Source organism: Terrapene carolina, unplaced genomic scaffold (assembly GCF_002925995.2).
Source record: "Terrapene carolina triunguis isolate 2854851 unplaced genomic scaffold, T_m_triunguis-2.0 Scaffold212, whole genome shotgun sequence".
NCBI lineage: Eukaryota > Metazoa > Chordata > Testudines > Emydidae > Terrapene > Terrapene triunguis.
The window spans coordinates 11,988,680-12,005,949 of record NW_020664563.1 but is presented as its reverse complement, the minus strand read 5'-3'; the positions used below and the strand labels follow the sequence as shown (position 1 = coordinate 12,005,949).

The window sequence follows — 17,270 nt, the reverse complement described above, 5'->3', positions numbered from 1 at the left end:
AGCCAGCCCAGACGCGACTGGCCAGGGGCTGGGCGCAGCGTGCGCGCTGCTGGGTCCCTGCAACAGGCCCAGGCTCGGGGGTTTCGGGCCCGGGCGCCAGAGCCGCAGCCGCCGAGCTTGGCCATCGGCCGCTTCCTCCCCCCGCAGCAGTGGGAGCTGCAGCAGCGGCTGCTCCCAAATCCCGCTGCCCGGGGGGGAGAACAGCCGCCGCCTGGCCCCGCGGGCCGCCCCCCTACTCTCCCTACCGCCCGACTGAGTCCTGCCTGCACTCGAGGCCAGGCCGGACTCTCACTCACCCCGGCCCCGCGCTTCCCCTGGGTCTCCAGGGTCTCCCTCCAGCGCTTGTGGAGGAATGGGGGGGGGGTGGTTTTTTTTGCCCTGCCCCCTCCCGCCACGCCCCCCTCTCCCTCCGCCCCGCATCCCAATATTCGACTTGGGTGATCTGGTCACCCTACTCTGAACTCAGTGCAGAGAGAATCTTTATTGTATACAAGGATTATGAAAATTCCACATTGTCGAATAGCTGCAAGGACCAAAAGTCTAATTTCCCAGCTAAATAATCTAGGCCAGTGGTTTTGAAGACCTTTTCCTAACCTTTACCTTCTTTTCCAAAAAGGCACCATCCTAACACCCCTAGCCAAATCTAGCCAAAACCCCCTCTCCCACTTATCAATATGGGAAGGACAAAGTAGTCATGCCTCCTACATCTACCTGCTCACGACCTCCAGGTTCAGAACCCGTGACCCAGACAGCTATGCTGAGAAGCCCCAATTAGCAGTCCACCATTGTATTTCAGTATGGTTGCTTAAGTGCACCCATAACATGCAAGGTACTGTCCAAACTTATAGGAAGATGGTGAGCTCTTTAGCGCATGAACTATCTGTAAAATTTCAGTTGCTGTGAAGGGGAACAGTTCAAGACACAAGCAGTAAAAGAGATGATAGATTATTGTCCAGTGTGATCTCACTCCCCCTAAATACACACATTTAAATAATCTATAGGGTGTTACCACCTTTCATAGGTTCTGGTTCTGCACAAGCATCAGGATTCATAGATAGCCTGGAAAAACCCAGCAAAGAATACAGATTATCTGATGCCAAAGACAGAGGAAACAACATATTTCGATCTTGCGGGAAGAGAGGCAGACCACAGGCAAGCTGACCCCACACCATCTTCCCTAATTTACCTGTAACCACCAAGTCTACTGAGAAGCAATGGTGGTGTTCCTTGATCATCAGGCTTTAGACATGCTAATGTCTAAATGCTTATTCCTGTCCAAAGCTTAGAGACATTTCCAGATATGAACAACACTTACAACTCGGATCTTTTCTTTGAGTTCTGAGCTGACGGTCCCTCCGGCTCCCTTCTGTGCAAGCATCATCTTAATATCCTTCTCCAACTTCAAGGAAAAAGCCAAAAATTATACCAAGAACAAAAAGGTGAATTCCAAGGCTCAAGAAAACTCATATCAATTGTGCAATCAAGGGGGCAAATAATTCCAGTAAAAGATTTGTTTATTAGTGGAAATTACATAAAGATTAGGATTGCAGTGAAACTGGGTTGAATGTCAGCATCTAGCAAAGGATTTTTAAAACACACTGCATGCAAAAGATGCACAACCATTAACTCTAAAACTGCTCAGATACAGGCACTTGGAATGTCTAGTATAGTGGTCCCCAACCTTTTCAGTGTGGCGGGCACCTGACTACTAGCCACCAAAGAGCGCGGCTGCCAGACAAGCAGTTGCCGAGAAGCGGCAACGCGAAGAAGCGTCGCAGCCGAAATGCCTCCAAGAAGCAGCGTCATCAAGAGGCGTCGCCGCTGAAATGCCACCGAAAAGCAGCGGCATTTCGGCGGTGACGCTTCTTCACGTTGCCACTTCTCGGCGGCATTTTGGTGGCTGCTTGTTCGGCGGCCGCACTGCTCGGTGGCGGGGCACTCCCTTATCAGTAGGCAGGCGCACATAGATGCCCCGGAGGGCACCATGGCACCCACGGGCACCGCGTTGGGGACCACTGGTCTAGTAGTTCTTGCCCTCCATAACCTCTGGTGACTATTCTGTAATCACCAATACTGATGATGGGTCTTGCTGTGATGCAGGGGTCTCCAATTAATTATTGCTTACATTTGCCATTATACCACTGGTGTTGCACCACCTCATCATAAAGCAGACTTTGTGCTAGCCATAAGCAGGGCCGTCCTAGCCATTTTGGTGCCCTACGCAGCCCCCCCCCCCCCCCCCGTGGTGGTGGGGGGCGGGCCCCAGGCCTCTGAGGGCGCGGGGGGGACGGTTTGGGAGGCAGGGGGGAAACCGCCCCCTAGCACGAGCCAGCAGAGTGGAGCGGGTCGGGCCCAGGTCATGCCACTTCCTGCCGCCCAGTGAGTGCAGGGCAAGCCCAACCCCCCACTCATGGGGCAGTGGGAAGTGGAGTGACCCAGACACAGCCTGCTCTGCTCTGCTCCCCTGGCTCCCAGCCTTGGGGCTTAGGGGGCAGGGAAGAACCGCCCCCCAGCACTCACCAGCAGGACAGCTGGGGGCCAGGGGAGCGGAGCAGGCTGGGGCCAGGTCACTCCACTTACCGCCACCGGTGAGTGCCGACCCGACCCCTGCTGCAGTCCTCAGGGGAGTGGGGGCGGGACTGGGGCAGAGCAGGGGCAGGAAGAGGTGGGGCAGGGGAGGAACAGGGGTAGGGGCTTTGGGGAAGGGGTGGAGTGGGGGCAGGGCTTCGGCAGGGCAGGGCAGGGGCCATGGGGAAGAGGCAGAGCAGGGGCTGGAGCAGCATGCAGCTGCGTAGGGCACCAGGAAATTTGGTGCCGCAAATTTCCTGGTGCCCTACACAGCTGTGTACTTTGCATATGGGTAGGTACGACCCTGACCATAAGCAAGCTTTCTGGAGCTCTCAGAACACCTCACACACTTTCTTTCATTCTTCCTTTGTCCCTAAGGCTCTTGCCATGGCATTCTCCCACCTACCATCCCATGGCATATGGGCCTTTTAGCAGGAACTAACTATACTGCAGCCTATTACAATTCTGGATCAGTTCCCTCCCACAGCCTACACTTCATCCAAACCTCCCTGATAAACCTATCCTTTGTATTTTTTCCCCACTCATGTCTATGCACCTACCCCCATGCTGTCCCCTACACACAGAACTCACTCTCTCTCATTTGCTAAATGACCCTCTTAGGTGTGAAGTATTATTCATTTCAAATCCCTCCTTAACACATGCTGCTCCATTAGTACTTCAACCATGATCTAAAATAATCCACACCACCTCCCATTTGTACCATTAATCATTGTATTCATCATGGGTCAGTATTGGATTGTCTGTGCCTGATCACCTAGGTAAGCGCACTGGGGTGAGGAGAGTGAGTGTCTTCCTTTGTCTGAATATTGCCTAGCACACAGACCTCAATAACAATGGTTGGCCTTTGGACCAAGCTCTTCCCTGGTGCTAATAAACTGTTCAGTTATATTCTACCTCAGCATAGGGCCCATCAGGACCAGAAAAGACAAGGAAATAGTGTTTTTCAGTTATGGCATTACCTGGAAAAGCCTCCATTCTTTTTTGTCCTTGGGAGGAAGTATATCTAGTAGTCTGAGCAAAGTACAGGGACTCAAGGCTCCTGGTTTCTATTCCTTTCTCTATGAGATTCTGTGTGACCTAGGACAAGTGACTTAACCACAGTGTACCTCAGTTTCCATATGTGTAAAGTGAGAATAGTTACCATGGCTTATCTACCCTCACAGGAGGGTTATGAGGCTTAATGTTAAGTGCTCTGAGATCTTTGAGTGGAAGGCACTATCATTAGGTAACAAGTTGATGGTCATTACAGGAATTGGCCAATGGGTGATCTGTAACATGAGTACAGAGATTTTGCCACCAGAAATAGGATTTTGATAGCCCACTGGACTCCCATGCCAATATCAATTTGTTTCTTGTTGAACTAATCTGAAAACAATTTAGAAAACCTTGTTTTGCCTTGTACTGATGATACACTATAGCCCAGAGACAATTACATTATTAAATGACTCTGCTTAACGATAAGAGACCCCACAGCTCACTTCTTCAGTTACTCACTTGTTTCAGTCTCTCACCACAGTTCCCTACTTCTGCTTCCACTGGCTCTGATCCCCGTTTTGGTGTTTCGAGGCTCTCTGTACAGAAGACAGATCCTGGAGGGGGTGTCCTAACTGCAGGTGGTGGCAGAGAATCAGACTTGGCCTGCTCTGCTTTCTTTGGCTGAATCACCATCTCACCTTAAGCAGAGAAGAGATTTATACATGGCATTAATCAAACTATGTGAACATGCAGATCACAGTTTTCCATTTCCCTGGCAGGCAGGCAATGTTGGGCTCACACCAATGTTTATCCAGCTCCATAACAAAGAGGCAACCTTTGTCATAGTAATAAAAGCTATCTATAGAGTATACACTTCAGATTAGCTAAACTCACCCCTCTCCATCCACCTACCCTGGAGAACACAGAGGAGGAATCATGTAATAAAGCCCCAAGTCATACAGAGCCAGAACCCTTTGGCACTGGGCTGGGCACACAGCTGTGGCAGCAGCACGACTACAGCCCTCCTGTGCTGAATCCTAAAGGATGGGTGCTATTGCAGCCAGTGGAGACCTAGCCCCTTTCACCTGAAACACGGTCTGCTTGAAGAAAAAGTGACAATATGTGCTAATCAGAACTACCTGCCGCAAGTTAAATACATATACAGACTCACCCTGTGACAGCTTTTCCTGCTGTTGCTTAACTGAGGGGCTTTCCTTCAGGGTCAGCAGAGAGCCCGCCCTGGTCTGCTCAATGGCAATGATATCAGAGGCTGCGCTCAGCACTTCAATCATGGAGAAGAATCCATAGCGCATATACTGGAATGTCCGTCCAAAACGCCTGGCAAAGGCCTTATCAAAATCTGACAGCAAGACTGGGGACAGACTCAGCAGGTCCTTCAGCTCACTCTTCACCATAGCTGGCAGGATAGGAGGGGTCCGGCCCCGCCGGGGCAGGCTGGGGCGAGAGAAGGCATTTGTTCTTCGCATGACATTTCGCACCTTAGAACTGGTCCTCTGTTTGGCAACCAAACTTGCCATTCCCCTGGTGGTCTCATCTGCAATGACTAAAGCAGCAGAAATAAATAGTTAAAGCTGTGTTGGGTAATTCTCTTCCTCTCTCCCCCTTCCTTTTTACTAGCCCCTTTCTGAGGAAACAGTCCTCTTCAAAGAGCAAATTGCACTAATCAGTCATTGCTGAACTCTACCATTAATGATGGAAAGCACAGTAACTTATAGCTTTTATCCTCCCCCGAAAGTCGGTCTGGAACAGCTTTAACATCCCATAGAGGGCAATGTGTCAGCACCATGAGCTCAGCAGATCATGATCCAAGCAGAGAGAGCTGCTGAGCCTACTAAGTGCTTGAACAGGAGATCACATAAAAACTGAGAAATATCTGAGAAAACCCAGATATTGTAGAAGGCTGTGTTGGCCACTCAATAGATGGCATCCTTCCCTGTGAGCCAGTATTGCAACAAAACCCTACTGGACCTTTTGATAGTGCTACAGCACAATATGCTTTGCTGGAGCTACAGCCTTTTGAACAAGATGTAAAACCAAGGCCCTAACCACCTGCCATCATGGCATTTTTCACAATGTTAGAAGTGTTAGCAACAGTGTCTTGGACCAATTCCAATTTGTGCAGTTACATTCTACCTAAATTCACCATGCAATTTCAATCAGATACAGCATTCTTTTCACTGCCCTACACTGATGTGCAGTTTAGCTTCAGTATCTACAACTATTTGATAAAGTGATCCCTGTATATACATAGCTGGTGTCAGTTCATGACAACTGCATGTGTATTTCTCCCTTGTGCTGCAGCAAGGGCACCCACTCTAGACTCCCAGCTCCTCACCTCTCTTGGGCAGAGACCCATATCTCTTTCCCTCCTGACAGGGGTTTTTCCAGGCTGCAGTTCCCTAGTAAGTCAGAATGCCTAAGCAGGTCTCCATCTGTGCTTTGCCTTCTCATCAGCGGCTATAAACAGTGTAATTGCCCACAGTTATAAGTTACCACACAGCCCTTTCTAAGCAAGTATATTCATTCTTAAGGTGAAAAACTTAAAAACAATAAAAGAACCTACCCACCATGCTAATAAGCTCATTAGAGATCAACTTGAGCAAGAGTTCTAGTAGGTGATCGCTCCTTCGAACCCCACTATAGGGCTTTTCCGTGGTTACAACAGCTGTTTGCTCAAAACACACATATTCATAGATTAGCCTTTCCTTTATATAGCTTGTGTCTTTGTGTTTGAGAGGCCATGCATACGTCATCAGTCTGACAATGGCACTCTCCTCTGGGCACAGCATCGAAAGGTTGGGTCAGGTATTTTCTAGAAAACCCACTTAACTTTGTCCCAAAATTTCCTTCTTGTCTGGCCCATTGCTTAAGAGTCCTTTGAAACTCAACACTTCTCAGGGTATACATTGGCCAAGTCTTTCCTTCCTAGAGAAGTTGCATACAATCCTATAATAATACAATACAATAATACAAACTTTGCATTTATAATACAGTGGACTCCAAAGCTATTTAACCTTAATTCAATATCATCTCCAAAAGACATTGCAGGAAATTGCCATATCTGTCACAGCTTGCACGGTGCTTTGGGATGCCTCAAATTAAAAAGCACTATCTACATGCCTTTAAAACAAGCCAGCACCACCAGTGAGAGAGGATGTTATTGATACCAAACCCTGAATACCTTCAGTTATAGGGGGCACATAGCTAGCTTTGCAAGATCTCTCTGGACTGATGGAGTGGTATTATGGAGCTTACCAAAGAATGCTATGAACATTTTTGGAGACTGAGCTATGCTCTCCCAGCATTTCCACATCACCCCTCTTATTTCTTAAAAAAAAGATTTTAAAATGTCAATTCATCCTCCCCCTGGAGCTGCTTGCCTCTTCAATTTTGCAAAACTCACTCCTCCCAAAACAGTGCTGCTGCTGCTGATCATTCCAAAGACTCTGCTCCCAAAGGTGAGGAAACAAGAAAGAAGTAGGATCTGGGTACCTTCCCCCACGTCCAAATGCTCCATGTCCAGGGTCCACACGCTACACCAGCCTTGTATCATGCATATACAGACTACAAGTACAGCATGAGACTGTTCTACTGAACCCTTTCCATGCTTGGGTGAGGGTTCCCAAGTCATTTGCTCCTCTTGCCAGGGGAGTCGCGCACCCACCTTTCAGTACAACATAGCCATCTCTACAGGAGATGCTGACGACATCGGGCATGTCCTTCACCAGCTCCAGGGTGGATCGGTAGCCCAGGGCGTGCAACGGGAGAGGTTTGCCGATCATAGTCCGGTACTCCACCTCCAGCTGCATTGGGGTCAGGCCCTCTTTGACAGCCATCAGCAGTGACCTCACCTCTTTCCTCAGCGAGTCCATGAGGCGCTCTTGGTCCGACATGTTTGCGCTAGGGGAGAGACAGAGTGAGCAGAGAGCGCAGCTTCCAGCAGGGAGGAGAGGCACTGGAACCACGTCCGGACGGACTTTTACAGCAAGCCCTAGAGACAGGCAAGCAAGGGCACCGGGGAGGGGGCGGGGGGACTCTGAGCCAGCACCAAGAGTGCAACACAGCAGCCCTTGCCTCACAGTTACTGCCCCTGCATCAGCCTGTCCCCTTCTCCCCAGAATCACTGCCCCCTCTGCAGTTATTGCCCCCTCACAATTACTGCTCCTCCCCCCACGAAGTTACTGTCCCTCATGCAGTTGCTGCCCCTCCCTCACCCCCGGGGTTATTGCCACTGCGTCTCCCTGTCCCTTCCCCCACAACCAGCGCCCCCTCTGCTGTCACCGCCCCTCCCCCATGGCGATTCCTGCCCCAAGCCCTCCTCCCTCCACCCCGCCCCCACCTTCCCGAGGGCTCGGGCTGTGTCCTCGCGTCGCGTCCCCTCGACGGGTCGCTCCCTCACGTGGTGCCCACGCTGTGCGCCTGCGCACAAACACCCCGCCCCTGTGTCCACCCTCCCCACCAGACCATACAGCGGCGCCTGAGGAGGGGCGTTCTACCAGCGAGACCATAGAGAGCCGCGGAGGGGCGCTAGAGCCTCACCAGCGGCACATAGCGCCACCCAGTGGTGCGAGCGAGGTACTGCGCTCAGGCAGCCCGCTCCCTGCTGGGGCTGATGCTGGGCCAGCCTTCCATAGGTCGGGAGCTGCCCCCACCAAAACAGTGAGGTGCCTGTGGGGGAGCAGCCAGCAGGGCCGGCTCTAGGCACCAGCAAAACAAGCTGGTGCTTGGGGCGGCACATTTTTAGGGGCGGCATGGCCGGCGCCAGAATGCCGCCCCTAAAAATGTGCCCCGGCCGCCCTAGCTCACCTCCGCTGCTGCTGCCGCTCGCGCGCCGCTACTCGCCCTCCCTCCCAGGCTTGAGAGCCTGGGAGGGAGGGGGAGCAGCGGCGCCCGCGCCGCGGCCACTCGGAGTCTCCCCCTCCCTCCCAGGCTCTCAAACCTGGGAGGGAGGGGGAGATCCCGAGCGGCCGCGGCGCGCAAACCAGCCGTTTCGCACGCCGCTGCCACTCAGAGTCTCCCCCGCCCTCCCAGCCTCTCAAACCTGGGAGGGAGGGGGAGACTCTGAGTGGCCGCGGCGCGGGCGCCGCTTCTCCCCCTCCCTCCTAGGCTTGAGAGCCTGGAGGGAGGAGGCAGGGAAGGGGCGGAGTTGAGGCGGGGCTGGGGGTGGGGTAATTAAAAAACGAGGGGGGACGGCCAACATTGTTTTCGCTTTGGGCGGCAAAAATCCTAGAGCCGGCCCTGGCAGCCAGGGCTGAATTCCATCCCAGGTGACAGTACAGATGCACCCCCAAAGTTGTACTAAGTGGCCCCTTTGCTGAGCTCCCGCCTGACACTTCGGGCCACCCCATGCCTGTCCCACAGAGCCATGTCCTACTGCGCCATGCTAGCGATGCCCATCCTGGTAACCCATAACCATGTGAGGCACAAAGCAAAACATGAGATCTCTACATGGGCTTCAGACAGACCTGACAGCACGGCTAGCTAGATCCATTCAGGGTTTGGTACAATGAGAGCAATGGGGCCTTGAAAGCAGGCCTAGGACCTTGCCACAGAATCATGATTGAGCCCTGCCCCTTCAGGCTCAAAGAAAGCAAAGGGATGGGGGGGAAGAATAGAAAAAAAAAAGTCAACCACACCCCAACATAAACCTCCAGCCCAGCTCCACATCATGATCACACAATCTCCAATTAGCATCAACCTTAAGCCCTTACACCAGGGGTGGTCAAACTTTTTGGCCCGAGGGCCACATCGGGGTTGCAAAACTATATGGAGGGCCGGGTAAGGAAGGCTGTGCCTCCCCAAACAGCCAGGCCCCTGTTCCCTATTCGCCCCCTCCCACTTCCTGCCCCCTGACTGCCCCCCTCAAAATCCCCAACCCATCCAACCTCCCCTGCTCCTTGTCCCCTGACCGCCCGCTCCCAGGATCCCCTGCCCTTAACCGCCCCCCCCGGGACCCCACCCCTTATCCAAACCCACCTTCTCCCTGTCCCCTGGCTGCCCCGACCCCTATCCACACACCCGCCGCCTGACAGGTTCCACGGGACTCCCACACCTATCCAACCCCCCGTTCCCCATTCCCTGACCACTCCCCCAGAACCTCCACCCCATCCAACTGCCCCCTGTCCCCTGACTGCCCCCCGGTACTCCCCGCTCCCCACCCCCTTACCATGCCAGAGCCAGCCACACCGCTGCGCTGCCCTGCAGGAGCAGCGGCCCAGAGCACTGGCGGTGCAGCGAGCTGAGGCTGCAGGGGAGGGGGAACAGCACAGGAGGGGCTGGGGGCTAGCCTCCCCGGCTGGGATCTCAGGGGCCGGGCAGGATGGTCCTGCGGGCCGTAGTTTGCCCACCTCTGCCTTACACATTCCACAGACCTACCTCATGGAAGGTTAGGAAAATTCCCAGAAAGGATCATTGCTCCACAACACTGATGTTTCAACACAACAGCACAATGTAATGGCACAGTGTGTATATTACGGCACCAAAAACTAGGCTTGTACAAAATGATGCAAGCATTGAAAAATGTCAGACAAATCATTAAGACTTGGGCAGGGACGTCCTTACCCATACGCAAAGTACGCAGCTGCTTAGGGCACCAGGAAATTTGGGGCACCAAATTGCCCCAAATTTCCTGGTGCCCTACGCAGCTGCATACTGCTCCAGAGGCCAGCCTGATCCCCCGGCCGGCTGAGCCGCCCAGGAAAGCTGCCCCTGCTCCGCCTCTTCCACATGCGCCCGTCTCTTCCCGCCCCAGCTCTGCCCCAGCCCCGCCCCCACTCCACCCCTTCCCCAAAGCCCCCGCCCCTGCTCTGCACCCACCCCACCTTTTCCCACCCCTGCTCTGCCCCACCCCCACTCCACCCCTTCCCCTGAGCAACATCCCAGGGGTCTGCAGCAGGGGTCCGGCACGCCCTGCACTCACCCAGCGGCGGGAAGTGGAGCGACCCGGCCCCAGCCCTCTCTGCGCCACCAGTGAGTGCTGGGGGGCGGTTCCCCCCTGCCCCCCAAGTCCCAAGGCTGGGAACCAGGGGAGCAGAGCTGAGTGGGCTGGGGCCGGGTCACTCCACTTCCCGCCACCCCGTGAGTGCGGGGTCGGGCCTGCCTTGCACTCACCGGGCGGCAGGAAGTGGAGCAACCCGGTCCCAACTTGCTCTGCTCCGCCAGCTCGTGCTGGGGGGTGGTTCCCTCCTGCCCCCAAGCCTGTTCCTGCCCTCCTGTGGAGGCCTGGGGCCAGCCCCCACCCCCCAGAGGCCTGGGGCCACCCCCACCCCCCAGAGGGGGGCTGCATAGGGCACCAAAATGTCTAGGGACGGCCCTGGACCTGGGAAGAAATGAAGAGGCACTAATCAATCCCAGTGGTGTTACAAGCCTTGTGGATGGGGGGAAGCAGTAAATGTGGTATATCTTGACTTTAGTAAGGCTTTTGATACTGTCTCACATGACCTTCCCATAAACAAACTAGGTAAATACAACCTAGATGGTGCTACTAAAAGGTAGGTGCATAACTGGTTCCCAGAGAGTAGTTATCAGTGGTTCAGAGTCATGCTGGAAGGGCATAACGAGTGGGGTCCCGCAGGGATCAGTTCTGGGTCCAGTTCTGTTTAATATCGTCATCAATGATTTAGATAGTGGCATAGAGAATACACTTATAAATTTTGCGGACAATACCAAGTTGGGAGGGGTTGCAAGTGCTTTGGAGGATAGGATTAAAATTCAAAATAATCTGGACAAACTGAAGAAATGGTCTGAAGTAAATAGGATGAAATTCAATAAGGACAAATGCAGAGTACTCCACTTAGGAAGGGACAATCAGTTGCACACTTCAAAATGGGAAATGACTGCCTAGGAAGGAGTACTGCGGAAAGGGATCTGGGGGTCATAGTGGATCACAAGCTAAATATGAGTCAACAGTGTAACGCTGTTGCAAAAAAAGCAAACATAATTCTGGGATGTATTAGCAGGAGTATTGTAAGCAAGACATGAGAAGTAATTCTTCTGCTCTACTCCACACTGATTAGGCCTCAGTTGGAGTACTGCATCTAGTTCTGGGTGCCACATTTCAGGAAAGATGTGGAGAAATTGGAGAAAGTTCAGAGAAGAGCAACAAAAATGAATAAAGATCTTAGAAAACATGACCTATGAGGGAAGATTGAAAAAATTGGGTTTATTTAGTCTGGAGAAGAGATGACTGAAAGGCGACATAACCGTTTTCAAGTACATAAAAGGTTGTTACAAGGATGAGGGAGAAAAATTGTTCTTCTTAACCTCTGAGGATAGGACAAGAAGCAATGGGCTTAAATTACAGCCAGGGCGGTTTAGGTTGGACATTAGGAAAAACTTCCTAACTGTCAGAGTGGTTAAGCACTGGAATAAATTGCCTAGGAAGGTGGTGGAATCTCCATCGTTGGGGATTTTTAAGAGCAGGTTGGACAAACGCCTGTCAGGGATGGTCTAGATAATACTTAGTCCTGCCATGAGTGCAGGGGACTGGACTAGATGACCTCTCGAGATCCCTTCTAGTTCTATGATTCTATGATTTTTCTGGGTAGAAGAGTATTGATTTATGTCCTTGAGATCTCATGCAATCAAGCCAATTTTCTCCATCTCTTTATTAATCAGTCATTTTATAACAAAGTGACCCTGTCCTTTAGAGCCAACACAATAGAATAATAGTTGGCACTTTACCCCTTCAAAGCACTTAAATATTAATCAGCACCTCTGTGTGAAATAGGTATTATTCCCCTTTTACATACACACAAATTGAGAAAAGAAAGGGACCAATTTTAATTTATTGCAACAAAATTAAAATGGATACATTTTACATATTTTGATAGTTTTTGGAATATTTTTGCAGAACTCTGTTTATAATCCCTACTTTACAGAGGCGAAATCCAAGGGTAAAAGGGGAATCACTGTTAATCTGGATTAGAATTCCTAACTTCCAGTCCTGTGTTCAGGCCAATGTTCTATTTCTCTTCCTGAGTCCATCTGTGATGCCTGTTCAGTTATTTTGTTTATTTCCAAAAAGTTGTATGTTTCGGTACAATTCCCAGAGACTCAGGCTACAGATTAAGGGGTTTGGAGAAAACAGGGGGGAAATGCCTGCATTTGAGTAAACGATTCCTGTCTTCATTCTACATGGATTTTCCACAGGGCAGGAGTAAACATGCTGCACTATTCTCAAATCCAAATTCCTGAGATCAACTGAGAGTTGCTCAGCTGCAAACTGCTCTTACAAAGAACCCTTGGGAAATAGCATCCAGAACACCAGACAAGAAATCATAGGTCCAGGCTCTTATAGTTATTAAAGATTGCATTGTACTTTTGGCGAGAAAGAGCCATAGCCGAAGCAGTCTGACCAACTTTCAGAATTACTTACTGCTGACCTGAAATTCCACTTGCAGTCCCATATCCAACGGGATCCTTCTCTGTTCTCTTCCCATTCCACACTGTTCCATAATGTTGATATACCTGGTTAAACAGGCAATTTTTGTATGTATATAGTTTATAAAGCATTTGGGGAGGATTAAGGACACCATTAATTATGTATCACTGTTTTCTCCCAAGTACCTACCCAACTCCATTTGCTTGACAGTAGCCCCATTCATTCAACATTTCCCTGGGACCAGTAATCTGCCAGTAAAGAATATGTTTCAAGATCCTAACACTACAAACTAGATCAGGGAGTAGAAAGTTCAGAGTTCAGGCATGCCTGTAATATCCTGACTTAGCAGGCTGCAAAGATTTCCAATAAAACAGGAATCCAAGAGAAAACAAAGACTGTTGCCACGCTAACTACTCCCTTCCTCTTTCTCCTCCTCCTCCTCTAACAACGCACATACCTGCTGGACAACAGCATAGCTGTGCTTCTAGATGAACTCTGGATATCAGCACTAAGTCAGCACCAACTCATCAGAAGGGAGGTTGCTGCTTCTGTGTGCTGAGGACTAGCATTGTCTTGCTGCTGAACTGATTTCTTATAGCATAGATTGGGCCTAACCACATTAGCCAACTCAGTTACAATGGTGTTATTCCCCAAATCTCTCTGAGGCTCAGTGTGGCTCTCATGAGCTCTTTGTTCAAAATGTCTAAGCCTCTGTTTCTCTTGGGGTTGGGAGCTGCTCAGCTGCCATTGCGGCTATAGTTGCTCTAAGGCAGGAGTGGGCAAACTTTTTGGCCCAAGGGCTACATTTGGATATGGAAATTGTATGGTGGGTCATGAATGCTCATGAAATTGGGGGTTGGGTGCAGGAGGCGGTGAGGGCTTCGACTTGGGGTGTGGGCTCTGGGGTGGGGCTGGGGATGAGGGGGTGGGGGTGCAAAAGGGTGCTCCGGGCTGGGACCGATGGGTTCGGAGGGAGGGAGGGGGATCAGGCCTGGGGCAGGGGCGCAGGAGGGGGTCAGGGTGCAGGCTCCGGGCAGCACTTACCTCAAGCAACTCCCAGAAGCAGTGGCATGTCCTCCCTCCAGGTCTATGCGGAGGCGTGTCAAAGTGGCTCTGCGTGCTGCCCATCTGGAGGTGCTGCCCCAGCAGCTCCCATTGGCCATGGTTGCCAGCTAATGGGAGCTGTGGGGGTGGTGTGCAGAGCCCCCCGCTTGCCCCTACATGTAGGAGGCAGAGGGGGGACATGCTGCTGCTTCCAGGAGCCGAGCAGAGCCCCGGCATGCGCGGGGCAAGCCCCTGACCCCAATCTCCATCTGGATCAGGGCAAGCCCCTATCCACGCTCCCTGGCTGGAGCTCGAGGGCCATATTAAAATGTCTGAAGGACCAGATGTGGCCCCCGGGCCGTAGTTTGCCCACCTCTGCTCTAAGGGGAATTCTTCTTCTCTGTCCCCATCAGCATCTCTGTACAGTTTGAGTAGGCTACATGTTGCATTGCTCTATCACCTGCCAGCATCAGTGCTCCCACAACAGCAGCCAGGGGCAGATCTACACTGTTGCTTTATTTAGTGCAAACACTGCCTCCTCCCTCCCCACCTGAAACCCAGACAGCCAAGACAGTTTGGATCCTCAGGTCCCCCATGCTACAAGTCAGGGTACATCACCTCCACCTGACCCACCTCTCCCCACAGGCTACAGGGCACCCACACTCCTTCCAATGACCCCCACCTACCCCAGCAAAAGAGGACCCACAGCCACTTTCATAGATTCCAAGGCCAAGGGACAATTGCGATCATCTAGTCTGAAATCCTGGATAAAAGACCAGAAAATAATTCTTAATACAAATCTTAATGAAACATAGCCAATAGGGATTTGAAAATTGCCAGTGATGGAAAATCCACCACTGCCTGTGGTCAACTGTTCCAATGGTTAATTACCCTAACTGTTAAGTTTACATTTTCCCACCCAAAGAACCAACTTCCTGGTTACCAGCCTCCTTAGGGCAATTCATCTTCTGCCACTGCTGCTGCAGAGACCAGCAACCAGGTGCGACAGCCTCCCCAAGGTGGGGGGCGGGGAGGCTCCAGTTGGAAGGCGGGAGCAGCTGGTGGGTGCCTGTCACTGAGTGGTGGGAGAGGAGCAGATGAAGGGAGCTGAGAGAGAAGTTGCCTGAGGGAGACCCTGGCTGAAGTGTCAGCTGCACAGCACCGCTCAACTCGGTTCCACTTTGAACGCAATGGGAACCTCAACCATTTCCAGACCGGGCTAAAGCCCTGCAGAGCCAATGCTGTAGCAAGGTCTGAACATGGTTAAGTGCCAGCTATGCTACAAACAGAGCTGGCTATGAGACCACTATGTTGTAGCTGGGTCCCCATTACCACAATTGTGCCTGTAGTACAGATAGGCCCTAAGAAGCTCTCTCTCAATCCACCCAAATTGCTTAGGATAGCTTGAAATCCTCGGATGCCATTGTCAGCCTGAGCAAGCACTAACCTCTGCTTTGTTGGCCAGCAGCTCCCCCACATGGCAGAAAGCATACAGAGCGAGCTGGTACACAGCACGGCCCTAACAGACCAATCTCACTCCTCAAAGGGAATGGAAAGTGAGTAAAAGTTAGAGTGCCCATATTTTCCCAAATGGAAAATGGGACACTGCCCGGGGCCGGCCTGAGGCCTCCCTTCCCCCCTCCACTGCCCGCCTGCACAGAGCTGGCCCGAGCTCCCCCCCACCGCCAGCCCAAACCACACCTGCTGCCCGCCCTGAGCCCTCCCTCCCACATGGAGCTGGCATTACTGCTCATCCCCACCCCCCTGCATGTTCCTCCATGCCCCCTAGCGGTCACCCCCCACTTTTTGGGCAAAACTGGGCATTTGTCCCATTTCCTCTTGCCAACTGATGATCAGTCAGCAAGAGCACACGGGACAAATGCCCAGTTTTGCCCAAAAAGTTGAGACAGCCAGGACAGGGCTTAAAAAAAGGGACTATCCCGGCCAAAACAGGATGTATGGTCACCCTAGTAGACTCTAACATCCTCCTTGCACTGGCTTCCCTTGTCTGGCAATGCAGCTGATGGGAGATCTCCAGTGCTTGCATCCCCAACACTAGGACAACAGTGTCTGGGCTGGACGAGGCTGAACCTACCAAGGTGTCACAAGCAGAAGTCAGACTATGGTCATAGCTGCTAGTCTAGAAGCTGGGTGTACCAAGTCACTTGGCTGGGGAAGATTTCTCTGGGGAAGGGGATCACTCCTGCAAATATAAAGTCACTTCGTTTCATTTTAATGGAAAGAGGCTTGAACATTTCAGCTGCTCATTTTTTATTTCTTTAACATCCAGGGTCAAGCAGGGCTGAATTTTCAGCAGCACAAGAATTCATTCCAATGTTCTCTATAAGAAGATACTTATTTTCTTTAGTATAGCCATTAACTTCAACATCCCACACTAAATACTGTTATTTACAACAATTTAAATGTGCATACATAAGTTTCCTGTGCTTCATACAGATCTACAAAGGGCCAGCCACACTTCTGGCACCATATAGAAATGAAGGCTGCTGTATTATTAGTTACTTTGCCCACCAACAAAATGCAGCGCCTTCTGTGGGCAGAATACTGCTACTAGGTATCAGCGCACAGCAACATTTGGCAATGGTCTGGGACAGGAAGTGAAGGATATCAACGGGAACTGCAGAAAGGAACAGTTACAGTCTAATAGCAGATACCAATGAGAACCAAGGGAAGTGGGGGGAGGGGGGGAGAAACAGAGAAAGAAACCAAAGCAGAAGACAGGCGCTCAGGGCATTTCTGTTTCATTCTAGTTTCGGAGGCTGAAGGTGAATGAACATAACCCTGGGCTTGTCAATGCTCTGCTAAGTGGATGCCTAATTTAAAAAAAAATAAACTTTGTTAATTCAGGAAGAGGGAAAACCCCAATCAATTGAAACCAATTTCCGTGAGCCCCAAATTTAAACCGCCACAAAACAGAATTTTCCTCTCCCAGAGGCCTGAGTGAAAAGCTTTATGCAGTTTACCCTGTAAGAATTAACCCTCTCCCTGCTAACAGGCATGTACTGACAACCCAATGGGACCTCTGATCTAGCATGCAAGTGAAAGGGCGTCCTTCACACCGCTGCTGAGTATGTGAGTTACGTACGCAGATTATCGTACCCCCCATGACACTTCACATCTTGAGACCCTGAGGAACTATTTCAGGCACAAAGTTACAGTTCTGTCATTTAAACAAGAGTCTTAAAGGCCCCTGTCATAACTATGAAGGGAAGGGTAACAGCTCTCTGTGTACAGAGAC

The 17,270-nt window shown here is 51.3% G+C and overlaps 1 protein-coding gene across 1 annotated transcript in view; it reads right to left on the bottom strand.

The window, feature by feature from the left end:
* LOC113407560 (tudor domain-containing protein 5-like) overlaps positions 1–7,478 on the bottom strand; it is a 28,844-nt gene extending 21,366 nt beyond the window's left edge. Inside the window, exons 1-4 of the mRNA XM_026656208.1 lie at positions 7,250–7,478; positions 4,736–5,128; positions 4,084–4,262; positions 1,316–1,399 (exon numbers count right to left, since the gene is read on the bottom strand). Coding sequence (XP_026511993.1) covers positions 1,316–1,399; positions 4,084–4,262; positions 4,736–5,128; positions 7,250–7,478 — 885 coding nt within the window. The remainder of the gene's footprint in view (positions 1–1,315; positions 1,400–4,083; positions 4,263–4,735; positions 5,129–7,249) is intronic.
* Between the last annotated feature and the right edge of the window lie 9,792 nt (positions 7,479–17,270).